The sequence below is a fragment of the Corvus brachyrhynchos genome, unplaced genomic scaffold, assembly GCF_000691975.1.
Source record: "Corvus brachyrhynchos isolate BGI_N302 unplaced genomic scaffold, ASM69197v1 scaffold101, whole genome shotgun sequence".
Taxonomy (NCBI): domain Eukaryota; kingdom Metazoa; phylum Chordata; class Aves; order Passeriformes; family Corvidae; genus Corvus; species Corvus brachyrhynchos.
Window position 1 is genome coordinate 3536864 of NW_008237239.1, and position 21486 is coordinate 3558349.

A 21486-nucleotide genomic window follows, 5' to 3' on the forward strand; every position below is an offset into this window, starting at 1 on the left:
GCTGTCGCCCCGGGGGGGGGGGGGGGGGGGCGCTAAACGTCAAGGAGCATCTCAAAGAAAATTTGTTTGCAATTTAAAATTATTTGTTATCTTGGCTGCATCATTTCTGCCATGGAATTTTCATTAGATTAACAAGGGTATTCACCAGGATTTGCAAGACCAAGTTTTCATTTTTCAGTCACTCTCCTAAAGATAATTCAAAGGGGTTTTTTTTGACCTGTAATGGGAAGCACCAGCTGAACCCTGATGTTCCCCATGTCATTTGCTCTATTTCTTGCAGAAGAAAAAGACAGAAAATAGGACCATGAAAAAGAACAAAGAGTTGCTGTCATAGAATTTCTAACTTGGAATAAGAAAGATAATTCTAGAAAAATGACAGTTCACCTATGAGCAGTAGGAGTTCAAAGGAAGGACAGGTGGAATTTAAGTGAGAATGAGCATGTGAGGCTTTTTGTTCTAAACACTTCCCGGTGAATGGTGTTACTCTGTCAAGTCATAGCATGACTGTTCATGTCTAGGAGCAAATATAAAATATTGAAGTTACTTATGTGCTGGCGGGAGCTGTTGATGACTGACAGATCTGATTCTATATATATTAGGGTATTTTTATTTTTTAAATTTTATTGTATGTGATGTCGATATTCTGAGGCATTATTATGAAGATGTTTTATACGCAAATATATTTATTTCTAGAACCTTAAAATATATATGTCCATATACATGACTGGTTTAGATATTAATGACTTGAGAAAAATTTAGCTCCAGGAATTTTTCTGTTTATGTTGGATTTGCCTTCAGGGAATTTATTTGGAAGTAAAATTGTGATGAAAGAACACCTTTCATGCACCAAATTACCAAGTAAATTAATTTCCCCACAAGGATGTTTTCCACCTGAATACAGAAGCATCCACAGGCTCTCCCTAGGTACAGGCAAAGCAGGAGGCTGCTCAGGTGAGCAGATGATGTGGGCCATGGTGGTGTTCTTGCTTATGCTGTGTGCCTTGTTCCGTGAAGGGTAGCACTGGGGGCTGCTGCTTGGGCATCCTGGTGTGTCAGAGCGTGCAGAAATGTGGGCACTGCTGAAGAGTGAGCAATACTGGCCAATTTTCCACCCTGAAACTAGCAACTACTGCCTCCATTTGCCCCGACTCTGTATTTTCTGATATTTTTTCTTTAACTCTCTGAGGCTGTGCCTTTCCCTTATTCTCACTGACTGTCATCACTACTTCCTAGATTCTGAGCAACAAGGTTGAATTGCTGCCTTTTCTTCCCCACTGTCTCTTTGTAACCACTGAATGTATTTCCTTGCAAGGGCAGGAATGGCTTACTTTACAATGTAATGACTGGGCCTCTCAAGGTCTAGTCAACACAAGTAAGAGGACAGGACACTTTCAAGTAATTGAGGCCTTTATGAACAAATGTAGGAGACAAATTACACATTAAAGTAATTCTGTTCCTTTCTGTTTGGAACATGATGCTGTGGCAATGGGCACTCCCTTTTTTATTGCAGAGTACAAGCTTTATTAATCTGTATAATCTGTAATTTATATAGGCCTTATTGAAGCTATTTGACTGTGGAGAGGTACAACAAACAATAATATGTAACATCAGATTTTGTGCAATTACAGAGCGATTCTGGGATTGACAACTGAACTAATACCATCACATGGAGCATGCTCCATGATCATTTGCCATTGGTTGTTCCCAGTACAGATGCACTTTACTGGATCCTATGTTGGTAAATAGGGTCATCTAGCGATTAAGCACAATAAAATGGGTGGTAATATTGGTGTTAAGTCTGTTCATAGTACCTGATAAAGCAATGTGTCCAACATGCTGATGCTGAAAACTCTGCCAGCAGCAAAGGGCAGTCGAAACATAAATGCCAGGTTAGATCCCTTCTCCCGCTCTTTCTGTTAAGGAATTAAAAAATAGGAAAAACTTTTAATGCGGGTTTTGGAAGGATTGTAACAAAAACATGAAATAGATATTATCTTGAAAAAATTCAAAAGTGTAAAATCCCAAACATAGTTTCTTCCTACAAGTATTTTGTTCTATGTAAAATAAGACACCAATAATAAGAGGTACCAATCTCTTTTTATAACTCATATGTCATTATTGGTTTTTATTGCTTAACGTTAATTCAAATCTGCTTAATAACTGAATGATATTAAAGAAAAGAAAATGGAGACAGGAAATAGGAGGCTTCCTCCTGAAGGTTAAAAAAGCAGCCTGCCTGTGTGTAGATCACTGCAATACTGCCATCGCATACTGGGCCATCCCAGATAGATTTATGCTCACCTAACATCTGTGTGCTTATCCCTGTGGAAGATACAAAATCACAGGATTGGTTTCATTAAAAGATACAGGAACTTGTACTTATTTCAAAATGATCACTTAGAGCTTTAGAACTTTTATCGTTAGCACCTGCAATATTTACTTGAAAAAAAACCACAGCAAACTAAAGTGTAAACCTTATCCAAAACATTACAAACCCTTTCTTTCAGGAAAGAGGGAGTGGTCACCTAATTTTTTTTCTCACACAAGACAAATGGAGAACATAGATTTTAAGTTTAGAGTGTGGGTGTTTTGGTATTCCTTTTCTCTGTTGTATAAAGGCCACTGCTCTCTCCTCTGTCAGGGCTGAGTTTACTGTCAGATTTATTTATTTTTAAAATGAGAAAAGTTGCAGCTGCAACAGCAGATGGTCATCTGATTTGTGTATCTGTCTTCTGCAGCCCATTAGGTTGAAAAGCCAATTTTGCAAGAGTGTTTGACTGCTACCTCAAGGCAACTTGCCTGACATTCTCAGTCTTTCTGAAAATGAGGTGCTTAATGCAGAAATAACAAGCAACTCTATGTTTGACTGCTTTAGGTAATTTTTACTGGAGTTTTTAATTGCCTTTCATTTTGCATGAGGGAGTTCTGAAACATCAAATGAACTACAGCACCACCTGTGAAGTTCTCCCTGTAAATGTTAAGATGAAGTGACTGCGAAATATCAACAGCAGGCAACTGCAACAGCAGTGAAGAAAATGGTCTTTCTTTAAGATAATTTATCTACCTCTTTCAGCAGAGCATAGTTTGGATAGGAAGTTCATTAAATGTTCAGCTTCCAACCTATCTTGACAACTTTTGCACAATAAATTAATAAAGATAGCCAAGAAGCTAAAATATTTTTAAGTATTTCCAGAACATTTGCTTGAAAAATTAAGGTGATGAAAAGCAAGAAAGAACTGAGATAAAAAACCCTGGTTTCACTGCCTAAAGGCCACCCAAATATTTACATCTTGTGGTCAACATGTACGTGTGACATTCAACCGAGTAAAAGATTTACTTCTCATCCTTATCCTGTCTCATCCACACAGGCTGAATTTTTGCAGCATTCAATTCCTCTTTAAGAAACTGGACTGGGAAGGTAAGTTTCTATAAAGAGGCTCTTTTCCATTAAGTATATATTGAAATTAGCTAGGTGAATATTATACAGTAAATAGGGAACTCTCTGAAATCCCCAAAATCTAGGAAATTTACGGTACAGCTAGGAAATGGAAATTATATGTTAAATCTCTGATAATTGTAATGATTTTGGCATTAATTCAAATGCACCAAGATATGTAAGATATCTGAGGTGCACAGATTGGGAGGCTACATGAGAAAACCCAGCAATCATACTGATTGATAGATCGATAGGGGAGAAAGACAAGACTGTAGTGAAGGATTTCTGCCCTTGAAGACTGTCACAGTGATATTATTTGTCTCTCACAAACTCAGAAAATGGCCTGAAAGATCATGAAGGTAATACTAATATTGTAAGATCTGGGGAGTGCAGAGGTGGCTAGGTCAGATCACCAGTGAAGATCTGTGAGAAAGAGGATTGGCCTTGAGTTCATGGAGTTAAAATGATGCACAATATTACTTCCTGTGTTCCACCTGTTTAAGTAACAGTATTTTGAACAAGCAAATTAAATTTTATCTCCATACAGCCAAACAGTTTCACAGTTTGAAAATGCCAAATGTGCACCTTAATGTATAGAATATCGAAGTTTTATCTAACAGTTAAGCTGTCCTTATCATCACTCTGACAGAGAATAATTGCTGTTCTCAAATCATCACAGTAATGCCAATATTTCTCCCAGATACACAGAAGTGTGTACAGAAGACATCATTATAGTGATGATATATTAAAGTGAAGTGGAATTAAAAACAATGTTATAATAAAATCTGTATGTTTTAAGCATTTAGTCAGTTAAAAGATGTTCCACATTAATTGCCTGTGTCAGCCTCTTGGACAATTACATTAGCTCTAAATATTCAATTATCCAAAAATATTTAATTTTCCTTGAGCAAATTCCACCAGAGAGTTGCTTGATTAATATTATATTGTAAAGTGATGAAATCAAATCAAAATTTATTCTTAAATGAAGGTAGAATTTTGAAAAAACATTTTCTTTTACAGTAGCTCTACAACCATAAATCATTTCACTGTTTCCATTTCACTGTTTCCAGTTCAAGTTTTCACTTGTTTTGAAATCATTGCTACAAAATCAGAAAAATTAATAAAATTGTAACATTTAAGTTGGGGGTGAGGGGAGGCAATTTTCCTTACCTTTTCCAATTTGGATAGAGCAAGAGAATAGCAGTCTTTGGCTCTGAACTGCATGAATCTCATGTTGGCTGGGTGAGTTAGTTCTGTGATGATGCTTAGGCTGGAGAACAACCTGCATTTTAAAAGAATGTAATGGTTACACTTCTAATTATAACAGCTCACAGATGTAAGGCTCTACATAAAGCTACAGCTTGTGCTTGTGTCCATGTTTTTAATGAAGTCCCTGAAACCTGTGGTGGGTCTGGGCCCAGTGAAATGCTGCTCCAACAGCAGAGGAAACTACAACACATTCCCTGTAGGATTCACAAAGAAGCACACACTGAGCTCACAAAATACTTAAATGCTAGAAAGAAACCACTTAATTTCGTTATCAGAGGTTTTATTCAGTGATTGCTACAATATCACAAATCTGTAGGAAACAACAAAAAATGCAAAAGTATAAAGCTTGCACTTAGTACTTGGTTGCATGTAAACTACTACTGATTTATGCACCCTTTCCAGTTGATTTTTCTTTCTTGAGGTCTGTTTGTATGCTGTGACTACAGTCTGAGCAATATAGATGAAAAGTGACACTTGTGGGAGTTGCTGAGAAAATGTATGTTTATGTATACTTATGTTCTCACTTTGAAATATTTACATATACAAAATATTTATAACTTAACACCAATTCAGGCTTCCAGTAACAAAAAGCAGTGAAGAAAGCTCAGCTGTGAACTGGCTGAATTACACAGATTTTCAAGCAGCAGACTAAAGAGCCCCTCCTCAGCACTCAGGGCTCCAAGAAACAGAAAGAAAATCATAGTTTATGCTATTTAAATACTAAAGAAGTTGGAATAGGACTCATATTATTATTATTTGAGTATTTCATCTACAGATTCATGACAGAAAATGAGATGTACATTTGTAGCCTCTTCTGGTGATCCTGAGGGTACTTATCTATACTTGGCAATAGACAATTGTAGTACTATTTACATCATTGATGTGGCTTCTGTCTCAGTTTTCATGGAAGCAGGGTTTAGTAAGTTAGTGTCAAATGGAATTCAGTGCACCTTTTTGCAAGTCTTGTCCTTTTCCCTCACTTTTGCAGGGAGAAACATCACTGAAATGGCAATTCAAGCAGAGCCTAAATGTGAGGAAATGTATATCCAGACTGTCTACCAATATGTGTTAATCCCATATTATATTTGAAAGCTAACACTACAGAATTCAGAATTAGGAAATTAAAAGCTTATCTCATGATTAAAGATACACAACTACAGGAAAAAATGCAGGCTGCTATGTTTCTCCTAAAGATGGTTTAGTTTATTACTGAGATATGAAAACTGATTTATATTAGGTAATCAGTTTCAAAACTGGTATTGGTAAAATATTTTACTTACGAGTGCCTTTTAGCTGAACTAGGGGAAATTACCCTCCAGGTAGTCAGGGACAGATTGCTTCTTGCCCTGGGTGTAAGGCACACTGCCTGCCAGCTTTCAGCACTGGAGCAGGCTCCTTTTGGGCAAAGATCCCTCACCTCTACCCCACTCTAGTGAGAAAGGACTGGATGGGGCAGAGAAAGCCCCACTAGCCTGATGGAAGACATGGCTTGCTGTTGAACTGGTTATTTGGAAATCAGACAAGCAATGCAATGCCATCATAGCACCTCGTTTGGTTTATCTCTAAATTGGTGCTGACAGCTAGATGCCAGCCAAAATACTGGCCTGTTAGGTGTACTGCTGGCAATAGGCTTCCTGCAGGATTTGAAGCACAGCCTTTAAGAGGTTAGCTAATAAAACTTTATAGTAGTACAGCCCTACTGCCTGAGGAAACCCGCTGCTTTTCTGAGGTGGACTGGTTGCACATAGGTAAAACCTTATAAAAATGAAGGCCTTGTTGCCTTTGTAAAATCATGGCTCAGGCCTGTTACTTTGGCTAAGTAGAAAAGAACCATGGGGAAGAGACACAGTTGAATTAGGCGTAGAAAAAGATGCTGTTGAGCATTGCATGTCCACATCGTGGTGCGTGGGGGTTGGCCGAATGACGCTTGTTGCGCTTTAAAGCTCTGTAAACCAATAACCGGCCAACTGCTTCCAAAGGCCGCATTCTCGCAGGAAAGGTCTCTCCTTTGCACCTGCCTGCGGACCCTGCATTGCTCCTTATCGCAGCAGTGGACTCACACCTGTCTACAGGGACTCAGTGGTTGGCTTCCCCTTTCATTTTAGAAAGTGAAAAGCATCTTAAGGCATAGTCCAAGACTATTAATTTCTCCTTTTCTTTTTAAGCTGCTTGTTCTTTCTTAGTCAGTGTGCCCATTCGAGTCACACTTCTGTACTCCTAACTATGTTAGACAAGCTAGTGCTGTGTCACAGTTTTAATTGGGATGGCACAGCTTCTAGCCCTAAAGGTGCTGATAACCCTGTCCTTATAAACAAGGCTCAGGCCTGTTACTTTGGCTAAGTAGAAAAGAACCATGGGGAAGAGACACAGTTGAATTAGGCGTAGAAAAAGATGCTGTTGAGCATTGCATGTCCACATCGTGGTGCGTGGGGGTTGGCCGAATGACGCTTGTTGCGCTTTAAAGCTCTGTAAACCAATAACCGGCCAACTGCTTCCAAAGGCCGCATTCTCGCAGGAAAGGTCTCTCCTTTGCACCTGCCTGCGGACCCTGCATTGCTCCTTATCGCAGCAGTGGACTCACACCTGTCTACAGGGACTCAGTGGTTGGCTTCCCCTTTCATTTTAGAAAGTGAAAAGCATCTTAAGGCATAGTCCAAGACTATTAATTTCTCCTTTTCTTTTTAAGCTGCTTGTTCTTTCTTAGTCAGTGTGCCCATTCGAGTCACACTTCTGTACTCCTAACTATGTTAGACAAGCTAGTGCTGTGTCACAGTTTTAATTGGGATGGCACAGCTTCTAGCCCTAAAGGTGCTGATAACCCTGTCCTTATAAACAATGAATCTGGCTTCCAGGGTGGGGAGCACGCTCTCCTGGCAAAGTAGGATTGCTAATTTATGTATATCGGGGAATAATGTCAGAACAGGTGTATGAGAACTGCCCGCCTAGGCCAAACAGTACTGCAGCACTCTCACATGGCTTTTTCAAGCCTGAGTAACTCACATCAGGGATGTTTAGATCAGCCTGTATCCTCTGAAGGATTTCACCTGGTGTGACTAAAGTGGAGTCTTCTTCAATGACATGATATCGTCGAGAACAGCATGTATTAAATCCAGTGGTTTAAAATCGCTCTTTAACACTACAGTTTGTGTTAAATGCTGTTGCTCTCTACCACGTTCAGTCTTTTCTTCATTAGTTTCTGACATTAGTAGCTATTAATAAGTGATGAAAAAGCCTTCAATATATTTTTAGAGGTCATTTACAAAACTATTTACCTTGGTGCAATGAGTGTAGTTTATTCTGTAGAACAGGTAAATGCCACTACCTTATGCCTCTTCCCAAAGCTTACTTAATTCTACCACTTTTATATACTATAAAAAATGCAGTGACATTTTTGTACATGTTCTAGGGAAAAAAACAAATTTATGCAATGCATTATTTGTGAAAGTCTATAAAGTTTTATGAAGAAGTATTGTTAAGTCTTAAACCAAGATATTTATTTTAATTCACTTCGATTGTAAATACGCAGTGTTAATACTGAACCAGACACAGAGTTTGTATGTGAGTTAAAGCTGCCATCTAGTTGCAAACATCATGCAAGACAACTGAAGGAGTGTACAGAACATCTAATTGGATACCTAAGATATGTAGTTTCCTATTAGGATCTTTTACAAAGTAGAGCACAACTATGGGAAAAAACAATTGGAACGTTGCAAGTTTTATTTTTGATAGAACTCCTTTTTCCATTTGGGGTTAAAATGTATTTCTGAGAAATTGATGTATGTAAAAAACCTCAGTAAGATGCCTTACCACTGTATGGTTAGGAGTGGATCTGAGTGATGCACAGATAAAGTTCAGTTATAGGTTCAACCCAAATTTCCTGAGTACGAAACACACCTGTGCACGTATCGGGTACCAATTCAGAAACTGACTGTTAGAAAAAGACAGAACTAAAGTTTCTTGTGCATTGTAGATTTTGATTCTTTTGAGCACCTGCAGAAATGCAAACAGCATTTAACTGCATTCTCACAGATCTGTGTTTACAAAAAAGCTCCATTGAAATACTTGTATTTTAATGAGCTCAGTTTTCTAAACCACTGAAGGATTCAAAGGACTTTTACTATGCACCTCTCTCCGGTCTTTTGTGGAAGGCTTGACACAGAGGACAAGTAATTGCAATAGAAGCAGTGTTGAATGATACTCAATTTTCTTCCAGGTCTTACTAGAAGGAACACCAGGAAGTGCTAGGCTTAAGCCCCAAATCAGGGAGCCAATTTGTAGCTGACTCTGTAGTGTGTTTTGTTTTATGTGAGATTTTTGGGGGGTTTTTACTAAGCAAATGTTTTTCTCTGCTCAAAGTGACACATTTTTTCCATACTTACTGAACGAAGATATTTAACACAAAGGCTTTAATGAGGAGAGCTCTCAGAAGGAATAGCAAATCTCAGTGTTCTGCTTTTCAACACAGCCTCCTCCGCCTCTTTACTAGACTGATCATTTTATACTCTCATGATTCTTACCATGTTCCTGTCATTTGTAATGTTGCATATATATAAAACCCTAACTTTTGTGCAAAACTAAATAATCAAGGTGTGAACACTTGCTACTAAGTTCATAGTGATGCACTGCTTTCAGCATTACAAGGATCTGCTTTGCATATGGGCTTTAGTATTATTGTGAATTTTCTTTTCTCAACTACCTTTCATCCTAAGTCTTCAAGAGTAACTTTATTTTCCTTCCTGTAAACATGACAGCTACCTTTTTAAATGATCATCCGGTTTTGGGATGCAAAGCATTTCATCTGAGCTTTCAGGAGAATACCTCAGGATTCTAAGTGAATTGCTAAGCAGGGTGAGAAAACGTTTGCCTATGTAAGACACAAATTCATGCAAGGGAAAACTTAAGTAGAATAAAAAAAAAATAATTTCTTGGCACAAAAGGTATCAAGTATTTCACAATTAATAAGGATGTGTAGATAGACTGCAAAAATGCCTTACCTGAAGAGGGTTTGCACATTCACAATGGTCTTGGCATCTGCCATGTAGTCTTCCTCGGCACTCATGGTGCTTTCTTTGTCCACCACCACCATATTAGCTGCAAAGGTGACCCCACACCTTAATAAGTCATCTAGGCTTTTGTGAAGAGAAAGAGGGAGAAAGAAACAAGCAACTTAAATATGGAACACTTGAAAGATTAGCCATGGCTGGCATCTGCAGATCAGCTACCTATCGTAACTTCTAATACAATCAAGGATAACATCTCAATTAATTGGTAGAATAGAATACAGAATCTACTTCAGTAGGTTGTTACAGTCCCTCTCTTTTTGTTAATGATAAATCTATGTATATTTTTTTTTTAATAAGCCTTTAGCAGTTACTTGGGAAGACTTTGGCCTTATCCACTGCAACAAATTGCTCCATTGCAGTTACTTCTGACAATAGAAAAACCCAAATAAATGCTCTGAGTTGCTCTTTCCTACAGTTTTATTTTGGCTTCAAAATGTTAATAAATGAGTTGGAGTGTTCTCAGGATGCTTTTGGGAGCAGCTGCAGAGCATCAGAACTTTGTGCACAGCTGGACACTCTTTGTGTGAAGCCCAACCACAGAAAACACTCACAGACAGCTGAGTTACAGTTTTCATCATGCCTTGCACCTTTGTCTCCAAAATGAAGCATGTTTCATCTGTTTTAACAACAGCATTTTCTACAGACCCCAAGCACTTTCTGACAAACATGGTGGGTTTTTTTAACAACTTATTTTGGAAGAATATATATCATTATTTTTGAACCTGTGCAGTATCACTGATGGTTGTCTACAGCAAAAGAAAAACTGATTTTATATGATCTATGCCAACAACTGTAGTGTACAAGTCCAAACTTTTTTCTGAGTAATTTGTATGTCTGCTTTTTCAGACTTTCAGTTGATCTCTGAAAATAGCAGCCTATTTTGAAATATCCAGATTTTTTGCATTTCAGTGTTTCATAAGCTCAACAGCTATTCTTATTTTAGCAGTTACCTTTTGCTGGCTTGTGGAGAATTTGAAAAATGCTAATGTGGAAGTATTATAATTCTAGTTCTCATGTACCCGTAGCTAAAGGTTTCTCAAGATTGACTAGATTTCTGCACAACTGTGAAATCTCTTCAGTTACAGATCTCAAATCTTGTACAGGTACCTACTACTTGACATATTTTGATGAAGTCCCTCTCTGCTCTGAGTTTTGGTAAAGCTGCTCTTCTGTGACCCATCTACTTCTAACAAAAAGAGAATGGTAAATGAGAATCATTGCTTTGGTGGTTTTCTATCTAAGATGATGACATTGCTGGTGACCAAATGAGAAGTATTTCAGATACTTGCAGGTAGTAGGTGGTACTTTCGGAACGTGTTTTATACCCCTTTAATGAGAAAAGGAAATGTGCAGGTTTTACAGTGTATTTCTCATCTAGAACTGATCAGATCTATTAGTTGTATGTGATTTAAAAACATGTTGAGGAAAACACAGGGAATATGTATGAACTATATTTTTTAAAGTATCTAATTAATGAAAATAGATGTCAAAAAAACCCTCTACAAACTATGGTTGCTTATTGCACCGTGAATTAAAGTGATTTTAGTGTCAGAAAAGATGCAGAAGTTCATGCTGGTATGACTGAACTTTTGAATTCTCAACAATGACTTATTCCAAAGACTACATGCTTCATTTTTTTTAATGCACTCAATTCTAAAAGAACAACGAAACACCATTAGGGAGGGATTTGGTGATTTCCATTTTGAAATAAACTCAGTAAATTTAAACAAAGTTTGATTTTCCACATTAATAAAATAGGTTAAGATCTCAGTTATCAATTACTTTGAATACTTTGAGTATTCCTTCTTGAGTATACATTTAATTGTTCTGCCACTATGAGTTCTTTTTATAACTATTATGGACTTAAGAGTTAAGAAAGTAGTAGATGTTAATAACCAGCAACCCTTTCTTGCTTAAGAGGAAAAAATGTAAAGTGAAAAATGTTTCTGTAGACCCTTTGTAAACCTCACAAGGACCATGGTACCACCAAGGTAAATCTGTAACTGTATCACTATTATAAGCAGGAAGTAAATTTTTTGATTTCTATAGAGGGGATTAATATTATGGACTTGTAGCCCCAATTCAGTATTCACTATGTAGTGAAGCAAATGGTTTTCTTTACATTTACACTCTACACAGAGGAGTTTACTAAAATACTCCTGAGTCCGTGCTCTTCTCTTGTTTCTGCCTGATTTTTACATGAAATTTCTGTTGCTAAACCTGTATCCATAAACATATATTAGCAGGGGTGAAGACAGAAATGTAGGAGTAAGTGATAATTTAAGTAGTGGAAGCTGAAGACTGTTGGACACATTCAAGACTGTTTGCATTCTGTAGCTATCTTTACAAAACCTGAGTCATTGACTTCCAACAAGTTATAACTCAGTACAGACTGACACTAGAATCAGGGCTATAATCTGTTCATCTCTTGAAACATATGAACTCACCTAAATAACAGTTAATCTTATGGTTTTGAAGATATTAACTTGTGCTCCCTGTCATGCTTTTCACTAATGAGATCCTTTATAAATGAGAAATTTGAAATCCCAAATTACAGCACACAGACACAGACTACGCATGCAAAAAGCTCATCTCCAGCTACAACACGCACACTAAAACATGCAGTGACAATACACACAACAAACCACTGAGACTACAAAGTTAAGTTTTCTAACAGTTATTTCACCTACTTGTCGATAGAGCCCACCATGTAGTAAACCATTGGAAACCAACAGATTGCATCCAGAAAATGCATATCTGGCCTGAGCAGCAGACGGAATTACAAAATGAAACACAGTATCACAACAGCAGCATCTCTTCTAAAATATTTCAATCAACTGGTACTTTGGGGTTTTCTTAAAAAAATAACTTTTTTAAACTTTGGCATTGCAATATCAGTTTAAGCAGGGGATAGGTTTTCAGAAAGCTGTGAATCAACAGTTTGCTGTGATCATAAAGAATGATCAGAATTAACATGCTTATATTAATAAATGCACCTCTAAAATCAGAAATGTTATGGCACAGGACAATTCCAAATATCAGAATGAATGAGTGATGTCAAGGACACACTACCAAGTTATACTCCAGTGTATGCCTTAGGAGGACTTAAAATAAGCATCAAGAATTCTTAATTAAAATGTGGAAATTGAATCATCACTTGGGTTTTGTGACACATACTGCTTTTCAAGCCTACTCCCTTTCAGAGGAGTCACTGCAAACGCTGCATAGAGGGAGACAACACTAAGGGTGTTGGTTTAATTAGCAAGCAGAGCTTTTACTTCACATTAATCAATCAAAAGTGGGTTTAGCCATGAAGTGTCACAACAGCATTGCAATGTGTGAAGTAGGGCACTGTGCTGACAAAAAAAGCTGGCGCTAGAGGGCCCCATGTGCCCATGGCTTTGCTCTCGCACTGCCAGTGGAAGCGATTCAGCCTCATTTAGGCTTCTCAATTTGTGTAGTTCACTGTATACCATGGTACCTATATTAAAACCTTCTGTTGTGCAAGCACAGGTGACTAAGGAGCTGCCTGAGGCAAAGTGGGACACTTCACAGCAGGCCTTTGTAGAAAAAAAATCACTTAAACTGGAACAGATCTACGTAAAAGGAAGTGTCAGCCCTGGAATCACAACCTACAAGACATTTTTGCTTTCTTAGCTTGTTCTACTTTTCTGTGTACAGTTAACCTCTGTTTCTGTCTTCAAACTGTGATTTTAAGTAGCTGAGCTGTACCAAAGTTTTGCAAGAAAAAAAAAAACCTAGTTCATGATCAGATTATAAATGAACCAGTATTGACAGGGACAAATTTGTCTGAAATTTTAAAAGGAAGAAATGGAAAAATCCCAGCCATCAACAGACAGATATAAAAGTAACAACAATACTGCAGGTTTTAATTTTCACCCATGGCTTTAAATAATTTTAGACTAAGTGTGTCTGTGGGTGTCCTCTTGGTTTAAAGAACTGTTTATCTTTGAGTGTAGAGTTATTAAAAATATCCCTAACTGGTCCAGGCCAGTAAGTGCATTGTGTTAAGTAGGTTAGTGCTGTCACATAGCTGTGAAACTGTTACACAGCTTGCTTTTTACAGTGTTTATTAAGTTACTTAATTTTAGCAGTAGCATTCACAATTTTGGGGGTAATTTTAAGAAAAACTTAGCTGAAACATTGGCATGAAGAATAAGGACATTTAAGTTTACTACGGCCATTTACAGTCAGTAAAAGGTCAATTTTGTATAAGACAGTGACCATAGGGTATGATTTTTGTCACTAACTTTTCTCAAAGATAAGTGTGCCATAATGTTTTTGATTTTCAGCTGGCCATGTGAAAAGTGATCATCTATTGAAGTAATGGTAAAATGAGTTTAAAACTTAGCAGAGGGGGTAACAAAAGTCTCCTTACGGATTATCAAGCAGTAATACAATGGGGTTTAGTTCTTTCTTTGGTCGGTAATAAGCTCTGAGTGGGACAATAAAGTTATATAAGCCATTTCCAGCAGTTTCTGCTGCAACTATAATCAATTTATTTTTGAATCCGTAGGCTTTGGCATCTTCATAGTAGTTATGCTGGCACCCCTAAAATCAAAGTAAGAAACAAGTTCAGTGCATGTGAATATTGCATCAGATGACCCAATACAGACGTGGTTAGACATAAACACTTGGTGAGGAAAAGGAGGAAAAAATATAATATTATAGCAAATGCTGCACAGACTTCATCTCTGAGGAGAAATCAGAATTTAGCTCTACTCAAATGCAACAGACAAATGAGAATGCAGGGTTATCCAGTAACAGAAACTCCCTTTACCTTATCTAGTCTTAGACAACAGAAGGGGACTTTTTCATGCAGAAGATGACAAAAGGTGGGAGAACTTCCAATATAAGGAGAGTAAGGAGGATAGCCTTTGGCATACCTAAAATAGAAAAAAACCATTTTTCAGTACAGCACATTACCAAAACACAGGTGACTACACAAGTATTTTATGGGATGTTTATACATATGTCCAGGTTTTAGAGTCAAGTACACAAAATGAACTATGTTTAATAGAGGTCAAACGAATGTCTTTTGCAGCCAATTCAATAGAACTTAGTGAAAGCTGCCATGCTTTTGAGGACTGAAGGAATTTTGCATGGGTTTTTGAAAACAGTCTGTTGTATCATAGTGTGCTGTCATAGTGTTTTGAACTGGAAACTTTTAAGTTTAAAAAGGAAGGAAAGAAAATAGAAATAATTGTACTTCTGCTCTTCCTTCTCCAATTTTTTTTCAAACACTTACCAAAAATGAGTGAAGTCATTACCTTTTTGCTTTAATAACATACTTTCAAAATGGCTGAAATAAATTCTAAATGGCAAATCCTCTACCCAATGAGATAAAATTTCTAATTGACCTTAGTTTTTTTTTTTTACAAGAGGCCTTTTAAATCCTGGTGTTTCAGTCTGCACATTTAAGATGACTTATCCTATTAATTTTTTCTCTGGAGTTTGACAGTCTTCCCTGGGGTGTCTCATGCTTGTCACTAGTGGAGATGGGAAACTCTGCTGGTTTAATTGTGTGTTTCAGTTTTAACACCCCTGTCAGCAATCCCAATAAACATAATTGCTCATCTGCACAGCAGGATTGAATCTTCTGGGTTTATCTGAATAATGCATCATTACTTTCAGTAACACACTAACAAGCATTTTGAATTAGATGTGATCATTTTGTCCCATACTGCTTTTTTGTCATTTCTGCATTTTGAAATCACACATCCAGCCCCAGCACTCAAAAAAGCCTGTTGGATATCTGATTATCACTGCAGTCTCATGACAGGTGTACTAATCTGTTTACAACTTTGTTGAGTGCTGACTTAGTAATTACAGAAAGTAAAAAAAAGGCATAAAGTAGGCTATGAATGGATTGCAATACATCACTACAGCTTTTTTAACTGCAAGAAGAAAATTTCTGGCAAATGGAAGAGTTAATCTGTCATAGGCTTATAGCATTCTGCTAGCATTTCCTAGAAGGGAATAATTCCATAACTGTGCTTCATGGGACTTGCTTCCTACAAGTCCTCAGACTGATCTGCATGTCAAAAAAGATTATTGATGCTTTTTATATAGTATTAACTTTTCACGTTATTTTACATGTACTATACGTACTCTAAGCCTGCAGAGACTTCGTCATCCGATGGAGTGGTTTCATCCTCTGACTGGTCACTGAGCAGGTCACACGTGTGAAGGGAGGAGGAGTCTGCAACCTCCAGCACTGGGGCTATGCTGGGCCTCCTGCCCTCCTTGCCCCCCTCGGCAGGAAGGGCCAGGGTGGCCCCGCTGGGCCCGCGGCACCCCGTGTCCTGTAAATCGATGGCCACGGTCCCTAAGGGTAAGGGAAGACATTTCCTCAGTGTGCTGCTTAGAACATTCTAATGAGATTCCTGTAATTAGTGGGGATTCCCTGACTGCATGGCAAAGGACTGACAGCAACACTATGCTAATTGCGTTTATTCCGTTAAAATAAAACAAATATTTAAACTGTACTCGAGGAAAGGAGCACTTTTCCTGACAATTAGTCTATGTCTTCTTGTTAACTACCTCTTTAAAATCATACCTTATATAATGAGTCCATATTTATATGCATCAACAACCTGCAGATTTTACTAAATGGTGTTTTTTAAATTAAAGAAGCTCAAGAAAACTTCTTACAATCAATCAGGTATGAATGCCAAAGACGTACTCGTGATCTACCCAGTTGTTTTGCTTTGCATACACTTCACTGTTACTTTTTTATACCAGTCTTAAGTAGTTTAATTCCACATTGTCAAGTAAAAGAAAAAGAGATCCCAATTCCATTTGTTTGGGTTTTTTGTTGTTGGTTTGTCTGTGGTGGTTTTTTTTTTTAATATCAAGGAAAATGTTAAAAGTTTTTATAATAATTCTTTCTATACATGATTATAGTTTCTTAAAATTTTAGGAAGTTGCTTTAAAATGTACTACTCATTAGATAGGAATATGTTGTGATGTAATTTTTTATTCTTTTTTTACTTACCCATGCTGGCAATTATACTGTGTACTGGTAACCTAGAAGCTCCATGATAAGATAATTTTGATTCATGATTTTGTCTATGCTTTTCTTGCTTCTTAAAAGCAGAATTCTCTTCTTTGGTGATATTTATATAAAAGCATATATCTGTAGAACTCATGATATATCGAGGACCTGGATTCAGCAAAATGTTTTTGTTATCTTCCTTTCTAACACCAATCAGACAGACTCCAAACCTTAATTAGAAAAGGAAAGGCATGGTTCACTTTGCACAGTCCTGCAAACACCAGAATTTCCATTGTCAAAACTGAACCTCAGGTGTATTTTTATTCTTTGCACATTGTGAACATTTGCAGCTTTCTGGATTACAAAGATGTTTGAAAGATGTTTTCTGCTAAATAGGCCAAGTCAAATCAAGCAGTTTTTCTGAGCTCATGAATTCCTAGGCAATTGAGTGGTTCTTGTAATGCCCATAATATTCTCCTAATGTTGTTCTAGTTGATTTTTTCTGTCAGATGAATAGTCATTTTTGGGAAAATATTGGTAGAAAAATGGATACATGATATGAAAAATTATTAATCATGTTAAATTGTTCCATTATTTATAAGTAATGGAAACCATTTTCATAATTCATTTTTTAAATTTCACAATTCACTCTTAGAAATGTATTTGATTAGTGATAGAAAATAAGGAATTACAGCAAAAAAACCTCTTTCTCTCCTTGATTAAATATGAGAATAAACCCAGCGTTTAGGGTTTGAGAAATGCTTATTTTATCAAATATATACAAACACACATGATTTGTGTTTAATTTGTATGTTCATCTCACAGAGCAGCACTGGATACGTGATGCATCATCTGCACTTTAAAGCAGGTATGTTATCATCTAACAGAAAGAAGAGTTTGATGTTTGAACAATCAGCAGAATGTGCTATGTGCCACTTTTAAATCGTACATTTTCCATAAAATTAACATGCCACAAAGGAAGCCAGATTTCCAGCTGAGTCTTAAATAAATAAAAACCTCACACCCTCCCACCCATTCTTTTCTAGATTATTTTGGACTTGGGAAAGGATTGGTATTCTAGGAAAACCCCTCTAAGGTGCCTTTTTTTTTTTCTTGTTGTCTAGCTCATCATTTATATCCTTTACATCCTATTCTCTTAGACTGAGGTGGGCTGTACAGAACAAACATAAGCTTTTACCTGACCAGCTCTGACTCAGAGAAACCTCCATATTAGAGGTCAGATATTTAAATGCAGAAACAGAGTAGCGTGTACTACTGTGCCTTTAGTGCAAAGCTACGTTGCAGGCAAAACAAGTAATTATTTCTTTGAACTTTTAATGGTCGATAGGAAAATAAACATACTTTTTATGTGCATGGAAAGAAGCATATGTGAAGCTCTTCCCTTCATACTCAGCAAAAAAAGTACTTTCTTCCAGGTTAATGTGATACACTTCGTTACCAGAGCATCTGCCATACATTTTCTGCCATTGTTCTGGTGATTGCTGACTCTCCCTGAAACATAAAGAGAATAATTTAACACTTAATGTAAAACTCTTATTAATCAGAATGGTATTTCTTGTCAATAGAAACTACAAATGTTTATTGAAAATGTCCTATGGGCTAATCTGAAAGAAATATTTGAGGTTAAATCTTGGTAATATTGTAAGTACAGAGATTATTTTAATGTATTAAAGAGCATTTTCTGCTAAGTAATAGACATATAAGAGTATGTGCTTTAGTATCAGGAGAGAGATGGGTCAATTAGTTTAAATTCACACCATAATAAGTAGATCCATGGCAATTTGAGGATGACAGGTAAAACCAGCAGCATGCTCTTTCTATTCATAGACAGTTTCTTCACATGCTTAGTGGCAGACTCTGGTTCCTCCCTGAATATCATTAATGACAACTTATGTAGGAAAGAATCATTTTTCTTTGGTCATTTTATCTGTAGAAGAGATTTTTCTGCATTTGCTTATCAGTGATCTTTACCCTCTGGGTATTTTTGGTTCCTGTGTCTTGCAGACTATTCACAAGTACATAACTCCTTTTCTCTAGTGCAAGAAAACAAATGACAAAGCAGATCATCCTTTACTCTGTGCAGCTGCTGCCCTTAATGCAAACAGTTTAGTGGAAATGTTCCAAACCTCAGCAACCCCAAAACTTGTAGCCCTGGAGCTCCTGGGAACTTCTTTATTAAGTTTCATGTGGAAAGAAGGTTCTGCCTGCATGAGTTTTCACTGGAGATAACTGATGTACATGCACACATATGTGCAGATAGGTCACAAAACTGACAAGTGTTTTCTGTGTTTTGCCACTTGAGTGAAGATCTCAAGATATTGGGACATGCTCCTTTATGCTCATTTATACATTTTCAATATCTTAACACAATTTCTATTTTTCTTCAATCTACCATGTTTCTCCACCCTCCTCAGGAAAACATTTTCTTTCAAGACAGAAATAAGTAAACCATTTTTGTTGCACCAGTCCAACCAGTGTACTAAGTATAGAACAATGTAATTTCAGAACATTTTTCCCCCAAAATAAAATGGTCACCTGTTTAATGTCTGCTTGGTTCCAGTGAGTTGTCTGAAAGCTTCCCATGGGGCTGTACTGTAAAGATCACATTAACTTCAAGTCAGAAAGGTTATTTTCTTCCAATATTTTGTATTGTCAAACAAACCCTAATAGAGTTGTATTACTATTTTAGATAATCAGATAACAGTTCAACATAAATATTAAGATTAATAATTAAGATCAATAATGAGATTATAAGTAAGATTTGGGGTAGAATTTTGATGTCTTACACACCAAAGTTTTGAATTCCATGAACAGCTGAGAAGACAAAAGGATTATTTACACCTCCTTAACAGGTATTTAAAACTTGAGTCCCACATAAGGTTTAAAGCAGATGTTAATAGCAAACACAATAATGAAAGGATAATTAAACAGGAACTAATGTAAAGGAAAGCAGTTCATTAGTAACATGGGAAATCTATTGAACAAATTATTTACATTCTTTTCATAATTTTCTATATTGTGTAGATCTAATTTAGTATTTCTTTGGTTTATAAATACAGGTATAGTTAAAATTTTTATTTGTAGTTTAAATAATCTTCTTTCACTTCATCTTTTTACTTAGCCAAACTCAACTGCTCATATGACTTCATCTTTCGTACGTATAAATGAAGGTAATTTAATCTCTTTTGACAATTAGTAGTTAATTTACCTCTTGTTCAACAACAAAAAAAATCTAGAAAAGCCAAAAAAACCCCTCTGAAATATAAATTAGTCAAATCCAAAGCAGTTTTATGTCTGCAGTACAAGGACAAATGCCCTTATTTTGGAGTCTGTCTGAGAATAAATGCTCTGAAGAGTGCTGACTACAGTAGATAAATAATAACTAGACATTTTCAATTTTTCAGTCTTTCTGTATAAATACAGGAGAGTATTCTTACATTAACACACATTGTACATTCTTACAGAAACACATGTTACTTAATCCTTCTGGATTCAAAGTAATGCTACAACTATTTGTGCAAAAACTTGGGGTTTTTTGCTCCTAGTATCCAATGACCAGAGTAGGAAACAGTTACTTTTATTATCCTGGTTACATCTATTAATTCTGATTACAAAAGAAATCTTAAGCACTTTGAATTCTGTGACAGGTACTTTGCATCATAGTTGGGAATTTGTAAACGATCAATATGACTGTATTAAAAAATGAAATGCTGAAGTTCCTAAGTACAGCAGAAAACATTTCCCTTTTGTGTGTTTGCTTTTGTGCTGATGCAAAATTCTCTAGCAGCTGCTAGGAACACTGCTCTTCTTTTATGTGCATGTAACATGAAATAACTGGGAAAGGTTCTGTATTCTGTGCATGTCACAGAATGAAAGGTAGGCAGGTAAAAAATGTATTTCACCATGGTGCTCAGCAGGTATCAAAACAATGTTTTGTTGCCTTATTAGGATATTCCAGTGCAGACAATGCCGTTAAAATCTTGACATTTGCTGTTCTTAGTAGTAAAAGTTCTAGGAAGAATTTCTGTTTTCCCCATTCTGGGCAAAGGGGAATACTAGAAATGTCATACAGAAGGTTACTAACACTGCTTATAAATAAATATATATGTACTGGGTTCATGGTTACTTGAAAAAAAAAAAAATCAGTGTTTTTACAAGACTTGTGTATGGTATATGCAGCCATTCCACTTCTACAGATGGATTTTGGGATTTATTCCTTTATGCATCTGTGTGCCCACAACATTTTAATCAAGAATACCTTATTATTCTAAGAATACAGCATAACAGAGATACACCAGATGTGGTAAAATTATTTTAGTGAATTCAGAGTTCTACTGTTCTGCAGAGGCACCATAATTCTGCACCCCTTCCAGCCACGCAGTCATGTTAAAAATCGTATCTGTTTGTTTCCCTCTAAATGTGCAGGCACAGAAGAGCAAATACTATATGTTATCAAAAAAACATTTTTTGAGTTCATTGAAACAGATCTTCAAATTAACATATTAAATTAGGTATTCTTAGGACTTGTTAGTGCTCTTAAGTAGAACTTTGTGATAGATCTACAATTCCATCTACTTTCATATTGTGGAAGTGGCACAACAGCATGCAACTTTAAATACTGGGGGGAAGGGGTGTTCTCTTCAAAATTATACTGCTTTGAGTAAGGGATTTTGATGCTT

The 21486-nt window shown here is 36.6% G+C and overlaps 1 protein-coding gene and 1 long non-coding RNA gene across 8 annotated transcripts in view; one reads left to right on the forward strand and one right to left on the reverse strand.

Annotated features, from left to right (window-relative positions):
* Positions 1-21486, reverse strand: part of KCNT2 (potassium sodium-activated channel subfamily T member 2) — an 87928-nt gene that overhangs the window by 14684 nt on the left and 51758 nt on the right. For 4 of the 6 annotated variants that reach the window (XM_017729706.1, XM_017729707.1, XM_017729704.1 and 1 more), the window contains 10 exons: positions 19343-19399; positions 18149-18298; positions 16787-17016; positions 15901-16117; positions 14570-14675; positions 14168-14340; positions 12459-12530; positions 9700-9834; positions 4607-4718; positions 1812-1913 (listed from right to left, as the gene is read on the reverse strand). In XM_017729706.1, the coding sequence (XP_017585195.1) occupies positions 1812-1913; positions 4607-4718; positions 9700-9834; positions 12459-12530; positions 14168-14340; positions 14570-14675; positions 15901-16117; positions 16787-17016; positions 18149-18298; positions 19343-19399 (1354 nt within the window). The remainder of the gene's footprint in view (positions 1-1811; positions 1914-4606; positions 4719-9699; positions 9835-12458; positions 12531-14167; positions 14341-14569; positions 14676-15900; positions 16118-16786; positions 17017-18148; positions 18299-19342; positions 19400-21486) is intronic. The other 2 variants (XM_017729708.1, XM_017729705.1) reach the window with 1 other exon arrangement.
* The window catches only part of LOC108445555, a 58544-nt gene that overhangs the window by 11508 nt on the left and 25550 nt on the right, over positions 1-21486 (forward strand). For both annotated transcript variants that reach the window (XR_001860443.1, XR_001860444.1), the window contains one exon: positions 3369-3418. This is a non-coding gene — a long non-coding RNA (uncharacterized LOC108445555). The remainder of the gene's footprint in view (positions 1-3368; positions 3419-21486) is intronic.